Source organism: Hydra vulgaris, chromosome 07 (assembly GCF_038396675.1).
Source record: "Hydra vulgaris chromosome 07, alternate assembly HydraT2T_AEP".
In the NCBI taxonomy this organism is placed as follows: Eukaryota; Metazoa; Cnidaria; class Hydrozoa; order Anthoathecata; family Hydridae; genus Hydra; species Hydra vulgaris.
Window position 1 is genome coordinate 16,849,399 of NC_088926.1, and position 25,475 is coordinate 16,874,873.

Genomic DNA, 25,475 nt, shown 5'->3' on the forward strand with positions numbered 1-25,475 from the left:
GAAGAGAAAGAGCATCACTAGAAGAACCAGCCCAATTATTACAACAGTATTCCATACAGGGAGGAAAAAGAGATTTGCAGAGGTAGAGAATAGAATCAGGAGAGAGAAAATGGCAAGCACAATAAAGAGAAGCAACCTTAGCAGATGCTAATTTAGCATCTGCTAAGGATTGTATATATGGTTTCCATGAAAGGTCAGTAGTAAATGATAATCCAAGAAGGTGTAAAGAAGGGGACTCAGTGAGAGGGTTGCCATTCATTAATATAGGAATGTCGACAGTGCTGCGATAGTTGTTTGCAGTAAATAACTGAGTTTTGTTGGAGCTAAATTTACAAGCCACTGTGAGCCCCAATCTGTTGCAGAAGTGAGATCAGATTCAAGATCAGCTGCCTGTTCTCATTCTTAACCAATTAGGTGTGTGTGCTTATATATGTCAGTCTATGGTCTGGATTACAAATTATTGCCATTACAGCACTTGATCACTTAAACAAATTGAAAAAATTTTTTAAATGAGTAAAAATAAGAATAACAAAAATAAAATTACATAAATAAATACTAGTTTTAAATTAAAATTCGAAATGAATACTCAAATATTCATATAGAATTTATATTTTAAAACTGGTTTCAGTTTTATTTTCAAATTATTTTATTTTATAAATTTTTATAAAAAATTTTGATTTAGAATTAACAAAATATTACTTTCAGACTTTCCACAAATATTTTGCTACATATAGTTACTTTTTTTTCTTATTATTTATATTTATATCTTATTATCTTCTTAATATTTTATGCTAAAAATAACAAAACAAAAAAAACAAAAAAAAATCAATAGGGAGATAAGTTGAAAACCAATATAAAAATCAATGTGCAGTTGATACAATAGAAAAAAAGTTACAACAACCTTGTTTTATCCTTTCACTTTCCAAATCATTGTTTTCCTTCACATTAACAAATTCGCCTTCATAATTTATTATGTTTTCATCTTCATAACTTTTTGAAAACTGGTTATCAGATAAGTGAAATTTTTCCTTTTTAAACTTTTTGAAATCACCAAACATAAACTGTGACTTTTTAGAATAATGAATTGAATCAGAAGAGTGAATTGGCCGAGATGTTTTTAATGACTGTTTAACATCATCATTTTGATCTTTGATTTTACAGATGACATTTAAATCATCATCTTGTAAATCACTAGAACATTGATCATGAGAGATATTGATATTATGCAATTGATGTTGATGTGTTTTAACATACTGATGCTTTGGTTGTGAAGTATCTGTTGAATAAAGCTAAAAAAAAAACACACAAAACAAAACACATAAAAAAAAGAAAAAAAGAACACACATTCACAAGAACAAAAACAAAAAAAAAGTAGAACACACAAAAAAAAAAACACAAAAAATTAAATAAATAACTACATAGCTACATAGTAGTTATAAAATTTAGTTTTAAATTGAAAATAAACAAAGCAAAAATAAATTTAATAAAATCATAATAATTTATCATAATCATAATAATTACTTTAAAATCATAATAATTACTTTAAAATCATAATAATTACTTTAAAATCATAATAATTTACTTTAAAATCATAATAATTTACTTTAGTTTTGTGAAGTTCTGATTCAAGATTATGATGCAAATCTTCCAATGCTTTCAAATTTAACGAGAAACCACTAAGATTCTCTTTTAACAATGTCCTTAAAATTAGAAAAAAATAAAACTTTAAGTATATACAACAATTATAAATGCATACATAAAGCATATATATGTATAAGTAATAATAATTAACCATTTTAAGTGGCACCTAAGTTCTAAGTTACAACCATTTTAAGTCTAGATTCTAAATTCTACATCTGATAAATTTTAGTTTTGGTATTTAGTTTAGAAATGGTCAATTTAGGAATATGGTGCACCGTATTGCATTATGGTGAACTCATTTTAAGATGCGTGAACTCATTTTAAGATGGGTGAACTCATTTAAAAACAGATGAACTCACTTCAAGAAGTGTGAACTCACTTCAAAAGGGATGAATTCACTTTAAAACCCTTGAATACACTTTCACAAGGGGTAAACTCACCTCAAGAAGTATGAAAAAAACTTCAAAAATTGTGAACTCACTTAAAGAAGTGTGAACTTACCTAAAAACAGATGGACTCATTTTAAGAAGTATGAACTCATTTCAAAAGGGGTGAACTCATTTCAAAAGCAGGTGAATTTATTTTAAAAGGTGTATTTATATATTTTTTGATACATAAGGGGAAATGGTTAGTAACCACTTTTTAGATTGCTTTCAAAATCTGGTCTCCCAGCCTGTGCAAACATTGCTTAATCAAACCTTAAAACTCTTGAGCTTCAGCTGACAATAATTTTCCCCCTAATTTTTAAAAAACTATCAAGGTGACATCACTATTTTGACCTTCAAAATAATGAACTTATTTGCCTAATAAAGGCATATAATTTCAGGTATGTTTTGGGGTTATGGGGGCAGGGGGAGGCAATAATAAATTTATACTTTATTTATATTTTTTTCGCGCTTGCAGTAGGCTCAAAGTTAGGAAGAGAGACACAATTAGGCATTTTACCCCATCCCTCTCCCCCTCAACCTTCTTCTTCAAAAAAAGAATATTAAGTATTAAGAGAAAAATTTATAATATATTTAATAATCTCATAATTTTGTTATGCCAATAAAAGTTTTGTTTTGTTAAAAATTTTTCTTTTAAGTATTTTGAAGACCTTGTAAAGCAATAACTAGAAATAATTTTATTTCTAGTTATTGCTTTACAAGGTATTTTTTAATGTTAATTTTTTTGTCAAGGAAAACATTTTTTTAAGTATAAAAACATTACTAGACTGTAATCCAAATGCAGTAACAATTTTTTTGTCTTTTATAAAAATTTGTCTTTTATTTTCTTATTATTTTATTGCTTCAGTTTTCATGTTGTAAATATAAGTTTCCTGTTACTTTGCAGGAAGTTTATATTTACCACTGGAATAAAACAAAATGTACACATTATTCTACAATTATATACTATAAATCATATGGTAAGCTGATATTTAAATCACTCTATATTTTTTTTCTGATGACGTTAAGCATAATGTATACTTTGGATATAATGTCCATCAGATCATTACCAATTACATTAAAGTAAATATTCTATAAATTAGTGATATTAAATACTTCACGAACATATATGCAGCACAATATAAAAACTTTCTAAACTTTTTTTGCTACAAGCCATAGTAAGTCTGCTTGTAATGGCATTGGCCACAAAGTAAAAGGAATAACGTCACAATTCAGTTTAAAAAGTGACTAGACATATTTTAGATGTAGATAAGATGTTTGAACTTTGTTTAATGAATATAAAAAACATTTGACTTGACATCGAATATGTGGAGAGTTAGAAAGATTTCAGTTTATAAAACAGAAATAAATGAAGTTTGATCATCTTTACAACCAAGGTTTACTATGGGAAGAACCTTGCCAGGAAAAAGATGTTTTCACAACTTTATATCAATTCATAAATGTACAATTTATTTTAAAAGAGTGAGTGAATAAACTGATGTTAAGATACTTAACTTTGTGCAGATACCAAATGAACTGGTTGTTTAGCAGGTTATTTATAAACATATCGATTATGTTGCTTCCAAGTATGATTTTGGTGTGATGGAATTATAACCAAAAAAGATGAAGGAGAAGAAGATTATAAAATTAAATTTATGCCTCCACATGGTCCCAGTCCAAGTTTTTCTTGGCTTGCACAAGAAGATATGTGTTAGGTCCCATCAAATCATGTTTTATGTACCATAGATTTGCCATCTTCAACAAATGGCTGTGTATTGAAAATTTTAGAAATGGAGTTGAAAAAAATTGTTGAACAAATTAATCAAAATTTATACAAAACATTTCTAATGCATCATTATTTTTACACTTGTATGTTATCCTTTGAAATATAATTATATGAAATTACAATATAATTGTATGTATAATTGGCACAGTTTGCACACACAAAAATAATTTTTCTGATCTCTTGTATACAATATTTTAGAAATGGAGTTTGAAAAAATTGTTGAATAAAATCAAATTTTATAGAAAAAAATTATGTGCTTAATGAAAAAAATAAGAGGGAGAGAGAGGGAGAAAGGGGACTGGTTGGTAAAGTGCGTAAAAATGGCCTAAAAAACTAATAATGCCCTTTCCCCTTCTCCCCTGGTTCTTGAGCCCTTCTCAAGTGCAAGAAAATTAGAAACAAAGTATAAATTTATTATTGCCCTCAAAAAGACTCTTAAAAAAACTTTTTACAACATAAAATTTCGATATAGCTAATTTTGTCATAAATAAGTTAGCAATAAACTTTATGCGGGCTCTTAAAAATTTAGAAAAGTCAAAAAATGCAATAATATATTTTTCATTAATAGTGATGTTTGATACCATAATTTAAAATAATATCTCCAAAAAAATTATCAAGATGACATCAACATATCACCCCTCAAAATATATGCCTTTATTATTTAATTTACATATATTTAAAGTGGTCTAAAAATTTTCAATTTGATTTTTGTATCCACCATATAGAAGATTGTCTATGTACTAAATTTCAGAATGATAACTCATTTTGTTCATAAAACATTGCTATTTAACAACAAAAAGTATTATTATGTTAAGCATATAGTTTATATGCTTTTAACCCAAATTGTTATGCAATAATTATTTACAGCATAATTATAACTTTAATAATACTAAAAAAAATAAAAGATTATAACTGATTATAAATATGAACTTAAATTAAATATAAATGTAAAATCATAAATATGAACCTTTCATCTGTTTTGGATAACATTTCCATTGAGTTCTTGCTTGCTCTACATTTGTGTGTGTCACTTGATCTTAATGGTATTGATTGCATACTTTGGCATTTTTCCTCTTCTTGAGAATTGAGAATAGGATTATACAACTGAGTGAAATCAACTTTTTCAGTAACAACTTTTTGATTACTGTGTAATGAAGAAGAATCATTTTCTGACAATGGAAGATCCTAAAGCATAAGCAAATAATAAAAATAGTGTTTTTGAAAAAAATGACAATAATTTTTAAAATTATTTAATTAAAAAAAAAAAAAATTGAAAACTTTTTTTTCAATTTTTTTTTGTTTTGTTTTGTTGAGATTTCAAGAAGAAATAAGTCTTGTCACAAAGCTTCACCAAGGAAATAGAATTTAATGAGCAAGTTTTTCTATTAAATTTTTCCTTGCTCACTAATGTTACTTTAATGGTCAAAGCGCAATACAAGTTGCAAATCTTTTGGCAGCACTCTAACTCACAGACCTTTTGGCAGCACTCTGTGCAACTGCTGATTTTTCACATCTGCTTTAAAAATAATATAAAGTACCTTTGCTACAACTTTTAAAGCATCAACTTGTGCATCTTCATTTTTTTCAACATGGGTTTCAATTTTTATTAAATCTACTTTTTCCACATTCGTTTCTGTAACTTCTTTTGATATTGCAGTTACATCAGTGATTACATTTTGAAATGAATTACTTTGTTCTAAAAATGTTATAGTTCTTGGAATTTCTATCATCTCTTTAAGTTCAGTTTGGCATTCTTTTGTGAAGAATGACATGTTGGATAAAATTTTTTCTGTTTGTGTATGTTTCGTATCTAGACGTGCAGCTCTAATTATATTTAACCAACTAAATGGATCATCTGAAGGATCTAAAAATTTTGAAAAATGGTTATTTTGAATTTCCGCTAAGGGATTGTCTTTTTGTAAAGTATTGTGAAAATTTTTTTCAGATATATTTATATTTTGAACAGTTTCGCTTGCTTTCACAAGACAGTTGCAAGAATGAAGTTTATTTGGAAAGGTATTTTCCTCTTCACTTTCACTACTTAAAGGAATGTTATCTATTATATCAATGAGTCGAACATTATGCTTTCTTATCTTTTTTCTTTTTTTCCTCCTAAGAATAAGATTACTTAGTGCTTTATAAAGTTTGTCTTCATTGTCATTGTCAGAAGTTTCTTTTTCAGAGGTTTCTTTGTCAGATTGTTTTTTAGGTTTTAATTTCAAAACCTCATCATCACATAAACTCTCGTCTTGATTATTGAACTCGCTTTGATTGCTGAACTTTTTTTCTTTTAGCCTAATGAAAAAAATATAAAAATAATTGGAGAAGCTAATTAAAAATGTTTTCTTTTTATTTTATTTTTAAAATTTTTTTTTTTGTATACACACGTCAAAATATTTATATAATTCTATATCAAATGTATTTGTATAAATTTGTGTGTATATGTATAAAGTTAGGCAATGTTAAATGCTGAATATTTTTTTAACTTCAGTTACAAAGTTTAATAACTAGTACTATTCGTTAAAGAAACATTTAATGAATGTAAGGTCCTCATAAAACTTCGGTCAATAAATCTTTTGCAATTTATTCCACTATTTGTTGAAATACAGTTCAAAAATCTGGTTTTAGTTTCTTTTTTTGATTACTAAACAATAATTTCCTTGGGACATTATTTCGATTTGTATAATTCTTTATAGACATTATTAAAATTTGGAACACAAATAAATTCATTAATTCATTTATAATTTCATATTAATAATAAATTATTTATAAATTATATGATAATAAGAATAAATTCATTGGGTATTATATTCATATGAAGAAATTTATGTGAGAACGCAGGTAAAATCCGAAACACAAACATAAAAATAATAAAGATAATACAAAATAAGGCAACAAATAGTATAGATTATTTAATAAAGTGATACTTTTTAGTTTGTTTTTTTTTGCTTTATATTATTTAAATACTTAAATAAAAATTTGGTTTTATTTAGTTCAATTAAAGCTCACCTTGCTGAGTTTTCATTCAAATCTGGAATTTTCCCAGGTTCAATCTGGTGTCACAGATATTGCACTAAAAAGGCTGACATCATACTTGCACTTTCAAAAAAATTTTGTTTCTATAAGCTTAACAAAATCTAGATTGTCTAGAGTTCAACTAGAGTACCATAAGGTAGCATATTAGATAAGGAGTACGATAGGGTAGCATATAAGATAGTAAAGATAGCGGATACTGAAGTACCATAGGGTAGCATATAAGAGAGTGTATTATGTTCATTTTTATTTTCTATTTTTGTTTCACTAGTATAACGTATTATAGTTAAACATGGCACAAATTATCATCATTATGTCGATGATACCCTAAAATATACTTTCATCAACCCAGGAAAAGAAAACATCAAAATAATTGAATATACTTATGCAGTCACCAAATGGTTTCTTAAAAATGGAGTTCTGCTTAACTCAACAAAATAGAAGAATAGTACATTGTCAGGAACAACACTAAATACAATTAATTTGATAAGAATTCTAAGTATCACAGGCCTCAGCAGGAGTAAATGAGTGCACAAGCAGAGAGACACCTATCTAAAATAGACTTGGTGGGGGACATGTTCACCCATACTGATAGTGCTTGTGTGGGTGATCAGCTTTTTCAAGGGCTTTTTTAATATATAAAAAAAAAGTTTAATGGAGATAATAAAATGATAATTGATTACATTTAAGTAATAGTTTTGTTAGTTACGCTGCAATGTTTTGTATTGTATCATAAAGATGTAGGAGAAACAATCATCAGCAATGATTATTTTTCTGATATATACTTATTCAAGCATCATAATACTTTCTAGAAAAATTGTTAAAAAGAACATTGCAATTGACCAAGTTTTTTTAACTCTAATTTAGTATATATTTAGATCAGTTTTTATTAAAACTATTAATTATTTTATAAATATAATTTTGTTTTACGTTTTTTCCTATTTTTATTTTATAAAAGTTCATTCGTTACCCTTCTTCTTTGTGAATTTTTTTTTCTAATCTGAAAAGTTTCATAAACAGCACTGAAATAGCTCCAAGCTAAAGAGCTAAAAGTTATAACAGTTATAAGAAAAACAGTTATAAGAAGTTAACAGAAAAACAGTTATAAGAAGTTAACAGAAAAACAGTTATAAGAAGTTAACAGAAAAACAGTTACAAGAAAAACAGTTATAAGAAAAACAGTGATAAGAAAAACAGTTATAAGAAAAACAGTTATAAGAAAAACAGTTATAAGAAAAACAGTTATAAGAAAAACAGTGATAAGAAAAACAGTTATAAGAAAAACAGTTATAAGAAAAACAGTGATAAGAAAAACAGTTATAAGAAAAACAGTTATAAGAAGTTAACAGAAAAACAGTTATAAGAAAAACAGTTATAAGAAAAACAGTTATAAGAAAAACAGTTATAAGAAGTTAACAGAAAAACAGTTATAAGAAAAACAGTTATAAGAAAAACAGTTATAAGAAAAACAGTTATAAGAAAAACAGTTATAAGAAAAACAGTTATAAGAAAAAGGCTTTTGTAATTAAAACTTGAATGAATGAGTTCGATACTTTTAAAACAGCTCAAATGTTACATAATTCAAATTTAAATGAACAAATTTTCATAACTGTTAATAAAAAAATATTTTATTTAAGTTACGATATTTGTGTATCTATTATTTTCGCTTTAATTAAGTTTTACTTTAAAGTTTTTAAATTTTTTTATGTAAAATGCGCAACTATAAAAATATTCTATATTAAAAAGTTTTGTTTTTTAAAGTTAAAGGTTACATGTTATATTTTATTTTTAAAAAGTTTTTTATTAAAAACTAAAAATTTATGTAGCTTTTTAAAAATTATTAAAGCTCTTTAGTTCTTTGTTGATTTTTTTTTTTACAGTTTTTATAATATGGTTTTTTGATGAAACTGATATAGTGGCCCTTTGAACTTCGAGTTTACTTTAAAGAATTTTTTTTTGTCAAAACAATAAAAAGTACGTACAATAACGAACTGTTTTGTTCTTTATAAGTATTTTTCACTTAATAAAGAATAGAAATTTTTTTTTTTTTTTTTTAATTATTGCTAATTATGCTAATTATGTAGTACTTATTAAAGCCATATTTTATTTTAAATGTGCTGTGATGTTTTTTACAATTTTTGTTTATGTAAAGTAAAATACAATGCAACCTTTAAATTTTAGTATTATTAAAAAAAAAATGTATTTTACAAGGCGCGACCAATCACCCGCCATTCCTGCCTTGTGTCACCATATTAGTGCTCTTCACTTCACATGCCATTCCTGCCTTGTGTCACCATATTCGTGCTCTTCACCAGTTTTATGGATTCAGGCTGGCATGGGATCTTTTATTCCCCCTTAATAATTCCAAGCCAAGCCTCACTCTTCTACATTTTCCCTTCATTGTGCTGCTGCTATATCCAATCATAATTATTAATTCCATATCTATTGCCAAAACAATTCTCCACAAAACAGACATCTGTTTACTTTTGCTAGATACCATTGTAAAAAGGTCTAACGCCAAAGCCCACTATTCTCAGGTCACAAAATCTAGTATTTTATCTCAAAAAATAGGCTCCCCACATTATTGGAGAATCTTTAACAGTGCCTATAGTAAGAGCAAGTCTGTTATTTAACCTCTCTTGCATGGCTCAGATATTGTTACCTCACCTAAAGACAAAGCTGAACTGCTTGCTAAGAACTTTTCATCAATTTCATTTCTTGATTCCACTAATCTCACACTACCTGCTATAGCTGACAAACAGGTTGATCCATTGCTTGACATTCGTATCACTCCAGCTTCTGTATCTAAAGCAATTTCCTGTTTAGACTCATTTACAGCTTGTGGTTCAGACAATATACCTGCTATAGTCTTGAAGAAATGTTCTTCGAAGCTCCAAAGCTCTCCATAACCTCTCTTCTTTTATTGAATCCTTCCTTACCAAAGGTAGTATAAAAGTTGTCTTAGATAGACAGCACTCTTCTTCATTTTCTGTAACTTCAGGGATTCCTCAAGATTTTATCCTTGGGTCTATACTTATTTTAAGTTACATTAACGATCTCCCAGAAATTCTCACATCTAAGATAGCATTACTGGCTGATGATACTACTATTTACTTTTGTCTTGATATGGTGTTGATATCTTTTCATAAACATCAACCTATCAAAGTTAGCATCTGATAGAGTTGGTCTTTTTGCTCTCATTATATGGCAGTTAATTCAAGTAAAAAAAATTATCTTAAATAATATAAAGAAATACATCTAAATCTCTAGCCATTTTAACCATACATAAAATTGGAGCTAAAATTATTACTCGATACTTTACTTAAAAACATATTTGGTAACCTTATCAAGTGTTCATTTAACTGTTGATAGCTCTCTGTGATCCTTCTGACCAGTGTGTGTTGGAAAATAGATAAAGGTTCAATGTTTGTATAAGGCTCACAAAAGCAAGCATATATATATATATATATATATATATATATATATATATATATATATATATATATATATATATATATATATATATATATACACATACATAAATTATGGCCAGTCAACGGTCACAGACCGTCTGAAATGACTAAAAATGCTAATTTGACTTCCCATAATGAATTCTTGTTGGTCATGCTTGACCGATTGAAAAAAATCAGAAATTTAAAAGCAAGGTTTGTTAAATAATCAGGATGTTATTTGAAAAAAGCATATACTAAAATTTCATAAAATCATTTAAATTTTGAAAAAAGTTTAAAATAGTTTTCTTGTTTATGGTTGTTTACAATATGCTACTTTAATTGCTAGCCAGTCGTTAAAGCAAAAAGTTTGAAAGCAAAAAGAAGTAAAAGTGAATTTTTTCTTTTATGCTTTTACTTTTCAATACTGTTTTTATCTTTTTTTTAAAAAAGGTTCTATTAAATTAACTTTTTATCAATATAATTTAGTAATCAAAAATTAATAACTTATTAATAATTTATATAAATATAATTAAATGATTAAAAATTAATAACTTATGAATAATTTTATATTATTTTTTCTACTACTTAAAATATATTTGAGTATATATTAAATTTATTGTTGTTAAAACTTTTATCTAATAATTATTGCATATTAATAGAAACCAGTAAGATTTCTGCTTTAACAACCTTGAACTCATTAATTCGCTTCGTTGACGAATGTATTATACGCAACGTAAACTATATTTATTAAGTTTTTTTGCTTCATTTATTTAAATTAATTTCATTTTACTGATGGTGAAAATCCCTTTTTCTTAAATGACTAAAGTTCTTATTCTATTACTAGTTTAACAAAAAAATTTTATACATTGTTTTAATGTATATATGTATTTAATGTATATATGTATGCAATGTTATTTTAATGTATTTATGATATAATAATATATAATATATATGTATGTAATATATATATGTATTTATGATATAATAATATATAATAAATGATGTATTTAACTATAAACATTTTTTCTTTCATCTGCACTTTGTCAATTTGTTTTATTTTTCTCTAAATCTTTTTATGTATTTTCTCATAGGTTTTGCTGAAAATTGCAAATAAATGAATTAATGATTTATAGATAAATTAAAAATTACTAATTGCATGCTTGCACATTTTTTTTTATAATGGAATTATTAAAAATATATATATATTTAGTAAAAATCTTGTTTAATGCAACAGTAATTATTATAGTAGTGTTTCATTAAACAACCTCTTCTTAGTAATAAATGTTAAGTTCATATAGTACCTTCAAGCAAGAATTAACAACATATTATTAACTAATTAATATTAGCAGTTTTTGAAATGATTTTAATAAGCAAAAGATATAAGTGAGTTTTTCTTCTTTAATTTCAGAGATTAAAGTTCTTACTTCATTATTTCGAAATTATTGTATGTAATTAATAACATAATCTCAACTTTTTTTTTTTTTATTCAACCTTACACATTATTTTTCTCGTAGCTTTTTCCACCATTAGCGAAGTCATTGCAATGAAATGAACTATTTTAAAATAAATTTAAAATTATCAACTGCCAGTTTACGCTTTTAAAAAAAGCATTGATTTTATTTAAAATTGTTATTAGTAAAATAATACGAATTCGTTAACCTTCAACCATTAACTTATTTTTGTTTTTATAAAGTTTAGTCAAAAAGAACTATTACTGAGATACTGAGATATAAACAAAGAAAAAAATAAAATTTTTGATTATCCAAAAATAAAAATTTTAAAGAGAGCTTTTCTCCGCTCTCGCACTTATTTGCCTCAACGGAAATAAGTGCGAGAGCGGAGAAAAGCTCTCTTTAACTGAACACAGCGAGCCATGCAAGCAGCTCCACTAAACAGCTTCTTACAAGAGCTTTTGGTTTTTGCACAACCTATCTATTTATCCCTATAAAAAATTGCTTATTAAAAACAAATTTGGTTTTATACTTGTTACAATCATATGTTTGTAACATTAATACTAAAAGAATGTATACATAACAAGCATCATTTATTACGTCATGAAAAAATTCTTTAGACAAGCCTTGTCTTTGAGTTTTCACGCTAATTATCCATTTATTTGTTAACAATACTACTTATTTGATACATTTGACAAAGAACTATAAAAGTTTTTACTGCTTATAAAATTTTTTTTATATTTTCTTATTGTAATAGAATTTGGACATTTTAAGAATTAATACAAAAATTAAAAACTCCACAATAAAAGTGAATAATATATGAAAGTAAATAATGTATAAAATATATAATTCATTACATAAAATAAAAATTATTATGCAATAATTTGAAGTGCAATAATTTTATATTTTATCAATATAATTTTATATTTTATCAACATAATTTTATATTTTATCAATATAATTTTATATTTTATCAATATAATTTTATATTTTATCAATATAATTTTATATTTTATCAATATAATTTTATATTTTATCAATATAATTTTATATTTTATCAATATAATTTTATATTTTATCAATATAATTTTATATTTTATCAATAAAATTTTATATTATATCAATATAATTTTATATTTTATCAATATAATTTTATATTTTATCAGGAAGAGTGCGACTAGTTTTTTAAATTTTCGTTTTTTAATGTTCAATACTTTGGCAATTCTTTCGTTATGTAACTTTAACTCTAACTAATAGATATAAAAAAATCCACTATAATAATTGCTCGGTAATGTAAGTGATGTAAGGTAAGTTAAATATATAATATCAAAAAAATGTAAGTGGCATTTTCAGTAATAAGTTTGCCTTCTTTTGGCCAGACACAAAACTTTTTAGTTTATTTTATTCTTTAGACTAACAGCTTTCATACAAATTAGCTTAAAATTTACTTTTACAGCCAAAAGTTAATTAACAGTTTAAATAGGCAAATATTTGATAAAGTTGTTGCGTGTGTAACATAAGTTAAAATTGGAACTGCCCATATATATATATATATATATATATATATATATATATATATATATATATATATATATATATATATATATATATATATATATATATATATATATATATATAATATATATATATATATATATATATATATATATATATATATATATATATATATATATATATATATATATATATATATATATATATATATATATATATATATATATATATATATATATATATATATATATATATATATATATATAGGAGTTTAGATAAACATTTAATAGTTCCCCAGTAATTACTGAGCTTGCATTCTGTTCACACTTTATTATATGTTTCACCAGTAATGGTATCATCATCAATTCACTTCCTTCATCTTGCGTTCCTGATTCATATAATTTGCAATCTTTTAAGTGGTCTGCCAATCTTTGGCTAAGTTATCTTGTTCTATAAACTTCATCTTTTCAGTTCCAGTAACTTCTAACTCTAATAGTGGTTGCTTGCAACCTTGTTAGAAGCAAAGAAGTTGAAAAAAAAAGGTAAAAATTTTCTTTCTTTTCTCTTTGTCAAATTTGTCCCATCTCTTTTTATAATTTCTGTTACTTCCATAACAGAGTTTTCTTTTTCAATATTTTCTATATGGTTATGAAAAACAAACATTAGAGAATAAATAAACAAAATATAAGTTTCACTTATGGGTTTTCAAAAAATTTTGTTATTATTAAAGAACCTTAATCTTGAGATGAAAAAAAAAACAACTTTATTGCTTTATGAACTTCTAAAATTTTGTGAATAGCTGGAAACAATGACAACCAAAACAAAGATAAACAAAAATAATTTGTACTACAGCTTTCACCCACAAATGCAATGTATTTTTTTTTTATTTTCTATTTTTTCTAGTGTTTGAATTAACTGCATACAAATTGTGGTAGCTTTTTCATCTGTTAAAGCAGCAAGGTCTCCAGGTTTACGCGTAGCACCACTATTCTTATCAAAAAACTGAACTATTATTATTAGAAACAATTTTAATGCATTGTGGTTAGATGCATCAGTAGAAATTCCAATATAAGAAATGTCTGTTAATGATTCAGGGTGTAAACTAGCTCTGTGGGGCCCTGTTAAATGTGGTATTCCCAAATGCTCATAAAATTGAAATTCCCAACTTAAAGGCGAAAAAATCCCATTTTCCAAATAAAGTTTGCCTAATTAAAGTTTAATAATAATACTGAAAATTATTGAAAATTATTATTTAAAATTAATAGAAAAATAACATTAAAAATTCTTATTTAATTATTGTGTAAAACTTGAAATAAAATTGCCACAATACGCGAAACTAAAATATGAAAAACTGAAAATAAAATTGGCGTTATAACTGCAAAAATATCTCTTGGAATAAACATCTTAAGAATTGGGCTTTTCCAAGTGATTTTAGGAACTTTCTTGGCAACTTGCTTTTGAAATTCATTTTGCAAAGTTTGCAAATAATTCTTCGCAACGTGTTCCAACAACAGCAAATAACCGGTGGGAAATGAGTAAGCAACTAGCTAGAAAATAGCTAGCTAGTTATTGCCTCTGGGTAAAAGACGTGTTTAGACATATAAAATATGTAGTAATATGTTTTTTAGACGTTTTAAACACACCTTGCGTCATCTAGCTATCTTTTTCCCACCTGGTATTGCATAAAAAAGTTGGCAAGAAATAAAGTACAATCTAAAAAAACAAACAAATTTGTTTGGTTTAACATTCACAAATGCTATTTCTTGACGAGTTTTGCCCTTTTTAACCGAAAAGATAAATAACTTATTAAGTCTTACTGCAAACTCTACTTTAAATGTGCTTTGTCAACAGAAATATTGAGAAGTCGTTTACGCCAGATACTTTTGAAATTTTGATCAATTTACAGTAAGTCTTTTAGTTTGTTTTTTTTTTTGTTATTTTATATCAACTGAATTAGGTACTTGCATCGACTAAAATCTTTTTTTACTTATCTACTATCATTTCTCAAATAACTTTTTTAAAAGACCACTTCTGAATTATAAATTGAATACAAAAAATGATTTATGATTATAACAAACTGGTACTAGAAATTTATTTAGAGAGGAAAATAGATTTCTTTACTTTACTGCTTGCTTTTATTTAAAATGTAAAATAAATTCATTTAATAACAAGAATTGGTACTCTTCGTTGCCACAATAGCGTGCAATCACTTGTGATTAATACTCTTTGTAAACAAAATTTGTTGTTGTTTTTGCTTGGACTTTGTAATTGTAGCTTTATTTCGCTATGCGATTTATGTATAGAGAAAATTAATATTAATTATAAAATTGAATGCAATAAATGTGAAATATGAAATTTACAAGTTCGTGTTTACAAATTTCTAAACCTTTTTTATTTTTCTATTTTTAAAACATTTCTTTTGATGTCACAACTTACTACATGATGGTGTGAGAGTTCGTCCATAAAGGATGACGAGCAGAATTTAAATAATAATTAGAAGTAGAAGATCATTGGCTTTCTATATTATTGCTATATTATTTTAAAAATCGCCCTTTAATGCCCACCAGTAAAGGTAATATAAAGAAATATATATTCAAAAGAATACTCTTAAAATGAAAGCAACAATGATATATTAGGATTTTAAATAAATCAAATATATTATTTAAGTATAATAATTAATTAATATACACTGATTATTTTATAATATAAAAATATATAACTCCTACTATATTTTTGGAAATTGGAGCTTAATTTGCCATGTCGTTGTGAAACCATTTTTAATTTTATTTTAATTTCATATTCATCTTCAATAATTGTTACAGACGGGTTTTTTTTTATTTTTGCTGCCCAATCAATGTATACAGCACTGATGTAAAGTAGAAGAATAAAGAATATAAAAAAGGACCACACGCATTCCTGCAACACATTTAAATCTCAGGTGTGGTGGGAAGTTGATTGGGAAATATTTTGACAAATTCCCAATTTTTTCAAAACGCTATATCAAATTTATTGCGGGTTAACATCCTGTGTTTATATTGTTCTCTGTAAAGAATTAAACGCCAACACGTTATCTGCAACACTTAATCTATTTTCATATGAGCACATAACGTTTTACTTGCAATTTAAGAATCAGAAAACAAGCATTTATATATTTTACAGAACAATCAGTTGATCAATAATTTTCATGATGCTATACGGTACCAAATGCGTGTGTCACTTACGCTTTATAACAAAATGTGTGTGTCACTTGCACTATATTCTTGCACTATACATACTCCACTAGAAGTTGTAGCTAACACCTCCCACTTCTGTATATACTCCACTGAGGTATATATATACATATATATATATATATATATATATATATATATATATATATATATATATATATATATATATGCATGTATATATATATATATGTATATATATATATATGTATATATATATATATGTATATATATATATATACATGTAAAGTGCTTTTTTTCTCCTAGAACGCAACAGAATTTTGTTCTGGCACTTTTTTTTAATATATGGGGGAAGAAAATATTTCTAGCAGCTTAATTTATATATTTAAAAAGTGATATAAAAATATCAATTAAACAAAATAACGCGAAATTAAATATGAAATAAATTACCAGTTTCTTCTCAGTTGACTTTCAAAAAAAAGTCAACTGAGAAGTTGACTTTTTCAACTGAGAAGTTTGACCGTTTCAAAAAAAAATTAAATTAAGTGAAAAAGAAACAGCAGAAATCAAAATTACATTACAAAAAGTGGCTTTTTTTTCGACAAAAAGGGCTTGGCTACACTACCTGCCAAAAAGTGGAAACACTTGGCATAGAAGCTATGATGAGAATAAAAATATCTAAAGAATGGTCCAATTATGAAATTTCTTATTATGGCAAAGATAGAAAGCATCAGTTAAGTTTGCTACATATGTAAATATTTGATCACAAAAAATCTGCTGGACATCAAGCTGCATTAAAGATGGTAGAAGAAGCTAAAAAAGAGTCTCTTTCAAACATTATTTTAAAATCTTTAACGCGTAATAAAATTGTAACAGCAAACATTTTTTGAACTGCATTTAAAGTTGCAAAAGAAAACCAGTTTTTTAATAACCTTGAAATGGAAACTGATCTTTAAGGGTTGTATTCTTCATTCTACAAATGCATGCATTAATATTTCAATCATATAGGAAAAAAATTGTTGCAGAAATCTTAAAATTAAAGAGTAAAATTTCGTTAAAAAGTAATGAGTCAACCACTATAGGTCAAAAATTACACTGATAGTGTATACTCTGTGCTGTGTAAAAAACGGTGGAATGAATTCACCAATCAATTTATTTTTCGATTTAGTAGAACCTGAAAGGCTCATGGCTAAAGAACTATTTGATGCTTTACTCAAAAATCTTCATTTTTATGGGATGATAGAAGAATATTTGAAGAATTATTTAGTTTTTGCAGGATGCATTACATGCACACAGCAGTGATGTTAGAATGCAAAAGTGATGTTTTCAAATTAATCAATGAAAAGTTTCCTTCTGTTATAGTTTGGCATTGTGTTAATCATAGACAAGAATTATTAGTAGCAATACTATTAGGGAGATCTCAAGTATTAACATATTTAAATCATTTCTTGATAAGCTTTACGTCGTGTATCATGCTTCCCTTAAAAATAGTAGAGAGTTACATTCATGCGCAAAATTACTTAATATTCAGCTGCTAAAAATTGGTTGAATTTTAAATATATGTTGGGTTATCTAGTTTCTGTTCAGTTTTGCGGGATGGGAAAATTATGAAGCATTGGTGAAACATTTTGAAGAAGCGATTGTTTATCCAACAAGGGACAAAAATGAAAAATCCACTAATGAAGGTTTAAAATAAAAAATTACATCTATAGAGTTTTTAATGGATCTAGGATTGCTGTGTGATGCTCTCTAGGAATTATCGGAATTGAGTTTGGGAATACAAGGTCCAAATTCAATTCCGCAATATTGATCTGTACAAAGAAGCGTAATATTGATCTGTACAAAACAAATCAAAAAATTAAAGCACTTACACAAAGTATTTGAAGAGAGAAGAAAAATGCTGGTCCCTATAACAAATATGCTTTAGTTTCTGCACAGAATTTCAGTTTTCATGGAGTTTTACTCCACAATAAAAATTCCCAAAATGATTTGACTATTGATCTTAACATAAAACTAAAAGTGTCAATAGAGAAAAGGTTGCTTGCTAACAAAGATGTTGAATTAGTGAATGAGCTTGCATATTAGATCAAAAATACAGTGACATTTCTGCAACAATTTTTTTCCTCATTTTGTTGCCTATATGATTGACAATATTAATGCATGCATTTGTAGATAAATAGAGAGAAACGCTAAATACTTACTAAAGATGGCTGACATCTTTTATTTGTGAAAAAACAATAACAAACTTATTTTTGCACTTTGTGTCAATAAGATTAAGAATGTAATAACAAATTAAGTTGAAAAAGTTTAAGTTGAAAAGCTAACATGGTTATTGGTTATCATAAAAAATTATTATGGCTCAAACTCAAAAAGTAAATGAACTATTTAAAAGAGTAAAATCATTGGAAACTTAACAAGAAAGATGATAAAAGAATTAGAAAGAAGACAATGAATGACAGAAGCTGAAAGAAATTTAATGAAACAGATGAGAAATGAGGTAAGGAAATTAAATTCAAATCTGAGTAATCCATCGAGCTTTTACTTTAGCATTAGAGATGGCAAAATTGTAAAAATCACCAAACAGCAATAAGTATATGATTTGAATGTACTACGAAATGATTTAAAAGATCCAAATTTATATTTATCACTAAGTATTTCACATTATAATCATATGTAAATGATCATCATTTTAATTTATCATCGCGTCATTTGTGTACTGACTTAAAGAATCCACTTTTAAATAAACCATCACGCCGACGTAATGATTTTAATAATGAATGTTTAAATGAATCACATCATATTTTAAGCAATGACATAAATGATCCATGTGTAAATAAATCACCTGGTCGTACATCTTATAATTTTCAAAAAATTCATTGAGATATCATTATAATTTTCAAAAAAATTCATTAATATGTCGTTATACTAATGCAACGTCTTTAAATAACAAGTTAGATCAATTTTTATCAGAAATGGAATTTTCTAAACCAGATATATATATGGTTACAGAAACATGGTTCAGAGAAAGATCTATAACAAAAATCAAAGGGTATCAAGAATTTATTAATAATAGAACAAATATAAACACAAGCAAAGTTCGAGGTGGTGGAACTGCTATTTTTATAAAAGATATCCATCTTGTAATTCCAATCACAAGTATCTGTTTACAGGATACTTCATAGAACAAACATGGTGTTGGATTAATCTGAATAAAGAAAAAATTTTAATAGGTTGTATATACCGACTTCCTGATGTAACAGTAAAAGCAAATAACAAAATATTAGACATTTTTAAAATTGCAAAAACTTTTATTGAAAATAATACGTTTAATGGATTATTATTAGCTGGTGATTTTAGTCTACTAAATATTGAATGGAATGAAGGAAACATACAAACAAATAAAATCAATGAACGCCTACCAATAAAATTTCTAGACACTATTAATGATAATTATATTTACCAATGTGTAACAAAACCAACTCTTAATAATGGTCTGTATGTAGCAACAACCACATTAGATCTAGTTTTTACAGAATCACCTGATCATATACAGTTCATTAAACATAACTCACCTTTAGGAAGTATGTACAAAGCTCACCATGTATTAGAGTGGCAGTATTTTGTAGCAAGTGATAATTCATTTAAAATAAGCAAAGGTAAATCAACATTAAATTATAAAAATGGAAAATATGAAGAAATGGAAAATTACTTCATTTCAATAAATTGAGACAATATATTTAAAAATAAAGATATAAATAAATATAATGAAATTTTTTTTAGAATTATACCACAAAGCATGTGAAAGTTACATACCAAAAAGACAAAGTAATCATGTTAAAATAAAACCATGGATCAATAAAGAATTAAAGGAATTGATAAAAAAGACCACTTTGTGGCTTAAGCTTGTATCAAATAATTTCAAATGCCAAGAATTAAATGACAATTACAATCAAGTTAATAAATTAATAAAGAGTAAAGTAAAAGAAAAACGTATTGCTTATAAAAGAAAACTTGCTAAAGTATCCAAACAAAATCCAAAGCTATTTTATGGTTATGTAAATGCAAATAACAAAATAAACTCAAAAATAAATACAATAGCTGATACAAATGGTATTCAATTAACAAAGGGTTACAATATAGCTAATGCTTTAGACAAATACTTTCATTCAGTATTCGTAAAAGAAGATTGTACAAATATACCAAATCTAGGAAGGAAATCAAATCAAATTATGGAGTGGAACATAGAAGAAGAAATTACAAGAAAAGTCATTGAGAAAAAATTGAAACAACTAAATGTGCATAAAGCTATTGGGTTTGATAGTGTCAGTCCATACATATTATAGCATATAATATGTATGGACTATAGTATATAATAATATAATAAATATATAAGTATATAATAAATGTTATAGAAGCATAAGTTTACCATTAGAATTAATATTCAAAAAATCTATGAATAAAAATTAAGTACCAATTATATGGAAGTTAGCCAATATATCACCGCTACACAAAAAATGAGATAAAACTGATGCAACAAATTATAGATCGATATTGTTGACCTCAATTCCATGTAAAATTCTAGAATCAATTATTTGTGACAAACTAATGCAATATCTTCAATCGAACAAGATTTTAAATAAAAATCAGCATGGCTTTAGAACAAATAAAAGTTGTACTACAAATCTTTTAGAAACCATGGATATAATTACAGATGCATATGAAAAAGGGTATTCAATTGCAAAACTTTTTTTTGACTTTGCAAAAGCTTTTGATAAAGTGCCACACAAATTTCTTATCAAGAAACATGAAGCCCATGGTATAAAAGGAAAATTATTAACATGGACACAAGATTTTCTAACTAATCGACTGCAACCAGTGTTAATGGGTGAACATGTATCTAGTTGGATGGGTGTAGATAGTGGTGTACCACAAGGATCAGTCTTAGGACTCTTGTTATTTCTTTTATTCATTTATGATTTACCTGAGAACATTGAAAATGATATTAAATTATATGCTGACGATAGCAAAATAATTAACATCATTAAGAATCCAGAAGATACAAAAAAACTTCAAATGATATCAATAAAATTAAGACATGGTCTTCCGTGTGGCTAACAAAATTCAACTATAGTAAATGTAAAATTATGCACATTAGTAATGACAACTCCAAACATTATATACAATGCACGATAAAGATACAGATTATCCCCATGTATTAGAAGAGTCAAATATAGAACGTGACCTTGGTATTATAATGTTTCAATTTAAAATGGGCTTCACAAGTAGAAATGGTAGTAGGTAAAGCAAACTCAGTACTTAGAATGATAAAACATACGTTTAAGTATTTCGACGTAGATATAGTTAAAAGACTCTATGCAACATTTGTTCGTTCATATTTGGAATTTGCAATACAAGTATGGTCTCCTTACCTCAAGCAGGACATGGAAAAATTAGAAAAAATTCAACAATGTGCAACAAAATTAGTTCCAGCTCTGAAGAAAGTACCATATGAAAAGAGGCTAGAAATATTACAAATAACAAGTTTGGAAGAACAACGTTAACGTGGAGATATAATACAACAGTAAAAAATTCTAAATAGGCATGATATAGTTAATTGGATTAATCATAATAACTCAGTTATTGTAAATAACAAAAACAATTACGATCTGCGCGGTCACAGTCTTAAACTCAACAAAACCTATTGAAAAGCAAAATACATTTTCATTTTTATACAAATCGTATAGTGGAGGCTTGGAATGGTTTACCTCAATTGGTTATTAAAGCTGACTCAATCGATCAATTCAAGAATAGACTAGATGCAACAAACTATTGCAACGAATTTATCTTAAGACAAAACTTTTTAAAAACATTAATTTAAATAAATTATACGGTTGAATTAATTAACAGTATAGCTGTCACAACACAATCTCTTCTATTATTGTGTTCCGCAATTGGTAAAACAATTGTAACAGCTTAACTTTATTATTTTAATATTATTTATTTTACATGACCCCTCGCCCCATTCACCCCCTACCCAAAAAAAAACACATTTCATTATTTGAAAAAATAAAAAAGCTTCTTATATTAAAAAACTGCTTCTTCTTTTGTTCCCACTTTATTGGGTATGATGTGTGAGAGAGCCTACCAATGGCTATTCATATATATAAAATTTATTTACAAACTGAATTAATAATTTCTGCCTCATTTTTGACATATAAAGAAAAATACAGGTGAGTTCCGGCACCTTTTTTTTTTAAAAAAAAGCATTGTATTTATATATATATTTGTGTGTGTGTGTGTGTGTGTGTGTGTGTGTGTGTGTGTGTGTGTGTGTGTGTGTGTGTGTGTGTGTGTGTGTGTGTGTGTGTGTATATATATATATATATATATATATATATATATATATATTTATTTATTTATATATATATATATTTATTTATATATATACACATAAATAAATATATATACATAAACATATATATATATACATTTTTTTTGTAATTTAGGTGCCCCAAGAAGACTTAATGGTCTTGTCACAGAGCACCGCGGAAGTGCATTTAACCAGGAGGTTCACGCCTCCTTCCTTACCGTGACGCAAAAATATGTCCAAAGTTTGTTTCGAGCCTGGATCTCCTGCTTAAGAAGCAAGCGCTCCAACCACTGTGCCATGGCCGCGCACATGTTTTTAGTTATTTAAAAATGAGCTGAAAAAACCCAACAAAAGAAAGAAAATTATAAACAAGCTAAACTATAAAAAACAAAAGAAACCTTGAAAAGAAATTTTAAAAAACAAAAATACTCAACTAATATAACCCAAAGAAAACTAAAACTCTATTAGAAAGTTATTTTTAAGTATATTTATATTTACATTAAGGTTGAAAAACCTTAAAAACTTTAATCTTTTCTAATGTTTTTTACATCTGTTAATTAAAAGCAAACTTTAGTACAAATTATAGGCCTAAACTAAACAAATTGTAAAGCGATAAAATTTTAAGTATTTTAATTTACACAATTAAGACTTATCAAAGATGATATTTGATTGCATTTAAACAGAGTAATAAAATACACAAACTTTTAAATAAAATATAATTTTTTAATAATATTCTTTGTTAATTAATGTATAATGCTTTTTATTAATAACAATCGTTAAAATTTGTAAATTTTATAAAAAGTGCCTAGGGTAGTAAAAAAACAAATAATTAGAAAGTTTACAAAACAGCAAAAAAAGACTTTTGAATGTTTTTGATTATATTAACTTAATGTATTTTTTATAAAAAGTTTATCGAAACACGTTGATAGTCATCATTGTTTATAAATTAAGATTACAAATTGTTTTTAAAAAAAATTCATTGTCATCATTGTTTATAAAATTAAGAATACAAATTGTTTTAAAAAAATTACATTCATTGTTGAAACAAAAATACTTTTGAAATAAATAAAAGTTTGTTGTTGTTTATAAAATTAACCATACAAGTTGTTTTAAAAACATTTACATCATAAAAAATGCACTTGTTAACTATATAGTATCTTTCAATAATTTAAATAAAAATTATTTTTATAGTATACAATCATTAAAAGCAATTTCTCCCTTTATTACCTTATACTTTATTTTGCAAGTTTTTGAAACGTTTTTAAAAATCTAAGATTAAGTTGTCACAAAAAAGAAATAAATGCGTGGTCAGGAATAGACTGCGATTGTACGCCTTTCCTGTCCATATATATATATATATATATATATATATATATATATATATATATATATATATATATATATATATATATATATATATATGTATATATATATATATACAAGTATATATACATAAATATATATATATACATACAGAGACTGCGATTGTACGCCTTTCCTGTCCATATATATATATATATATATATATATATATATATATATATATATATATATATATATATATATATATATATATATATATATATATATATATATATATATATATATATATATATACATATATATATATATATATATATATATATATATATATATATATATATATATATTTGTTTTTAGGATAAACAGCTAGCTAGCTACCAGTTTTAAGAATAGCCTAGCATTAGTATGTAAACTTTCTATTGGTTAAAGTCAAAGTTGATAAAAATGCTCTTCCAAATTACAATACTATAGTAAAAATATTTTAAAACTTGTGTAATTTTTCCAAGAGGTTTGAGTGACAATATTGATATTTTTATTTTATAAATGGTGTTAGAAACAATATTTCATAATTTTAGTAACTAATTATATATAACTTATATTTTAAAGAATGAAGTTGACAACCTGTGCAAAACATAAACACATAACTAATTTTTAGAACAATTATAACTCATTTTTAGAATTACCTGTTAAAAGAAAATTTACAATCTTTCAATCTTTTACATAATAAAAACAAATTTTTTACACAAATTAAGAAAACAAATTCTAACCCTTTATTTTTAACTTGAACTTCTGGATAATTTAGAAGCTTTAGAGGTTTATTTGTTGCCATCATTGTATTTGTTGATGGACGAAGATTGATAGCTTTGTATATAGGAACATCCTGTACTTTTATTAACTCTTTTTGCTTTAGCATGTGATCAAGGTTAATAACATGTTTACTCGGTTGAATCTCAACAAACTTGATTTTTCCATCAATGTTTGGAAGAGTTAATAACTTTGGAATATGATTAATTTTATCATCAGCAGGTTTTTTTAAAACAACTCTTAAGTCAACAAGTTTAGGAATATGAATTGGATTACTCAACAAGTTGATTTTTTTATTCTCTAAATTTTGTGCTGGAATTCTCAACATTTTTGGAGGAATTGGTTCTACTTTATCTAATTTCAAGGAAAGAAATTTTGGAACATTTTCAGCAAAAGATTGTTGTTTCATTTGTATTGGAATATTCTTTGCATTAGCATAATTACTTTTTTGCTCCATTTGTATAGTCATATTCTAGAGAAAAAAATG

At 25.8% G+C, this 25,475-nt stretch overlaps 1 protein-coding gene across 1 annotated transcript in view; it reads right to left on the minus strand.

The window, feature by feature from the left end:
* LOC100213720 (MATH and LRR domain-containing protein PFE0570w) overlaps positions 1–25,475 on the minus strand; it is a 40,617-nt gene that overhangs the window by 13,356 nt on the left and 1,786 nt on the right. The window contains exons 2-6 of the mRNA XM_065801212.1: positions 24,952–25,460; positions 5,391–6,147; positions 4,820–5,037; positions 1,604–1,700; positions 902–1,289 (exon numbers count right to left, since the gene is read on the minus strand). Coding sequence (XP_065657284.1) covers positions 902–1,289; positions 1,604–1,700; positions 4,820–5,037; positions 5,391–6,147; positions 24,952–25,457 — 1,966 coding nt within the window. The 5' untranslated portion in view covers positions 25,458–25,460. The remainder of the gene's footprint in view (positions 1–901; positions 1,290–1,603; positions 1,701–4,819; positions 5,038–5,390; positions 6,148–24,951; positions 25,461–25,475) is intronic.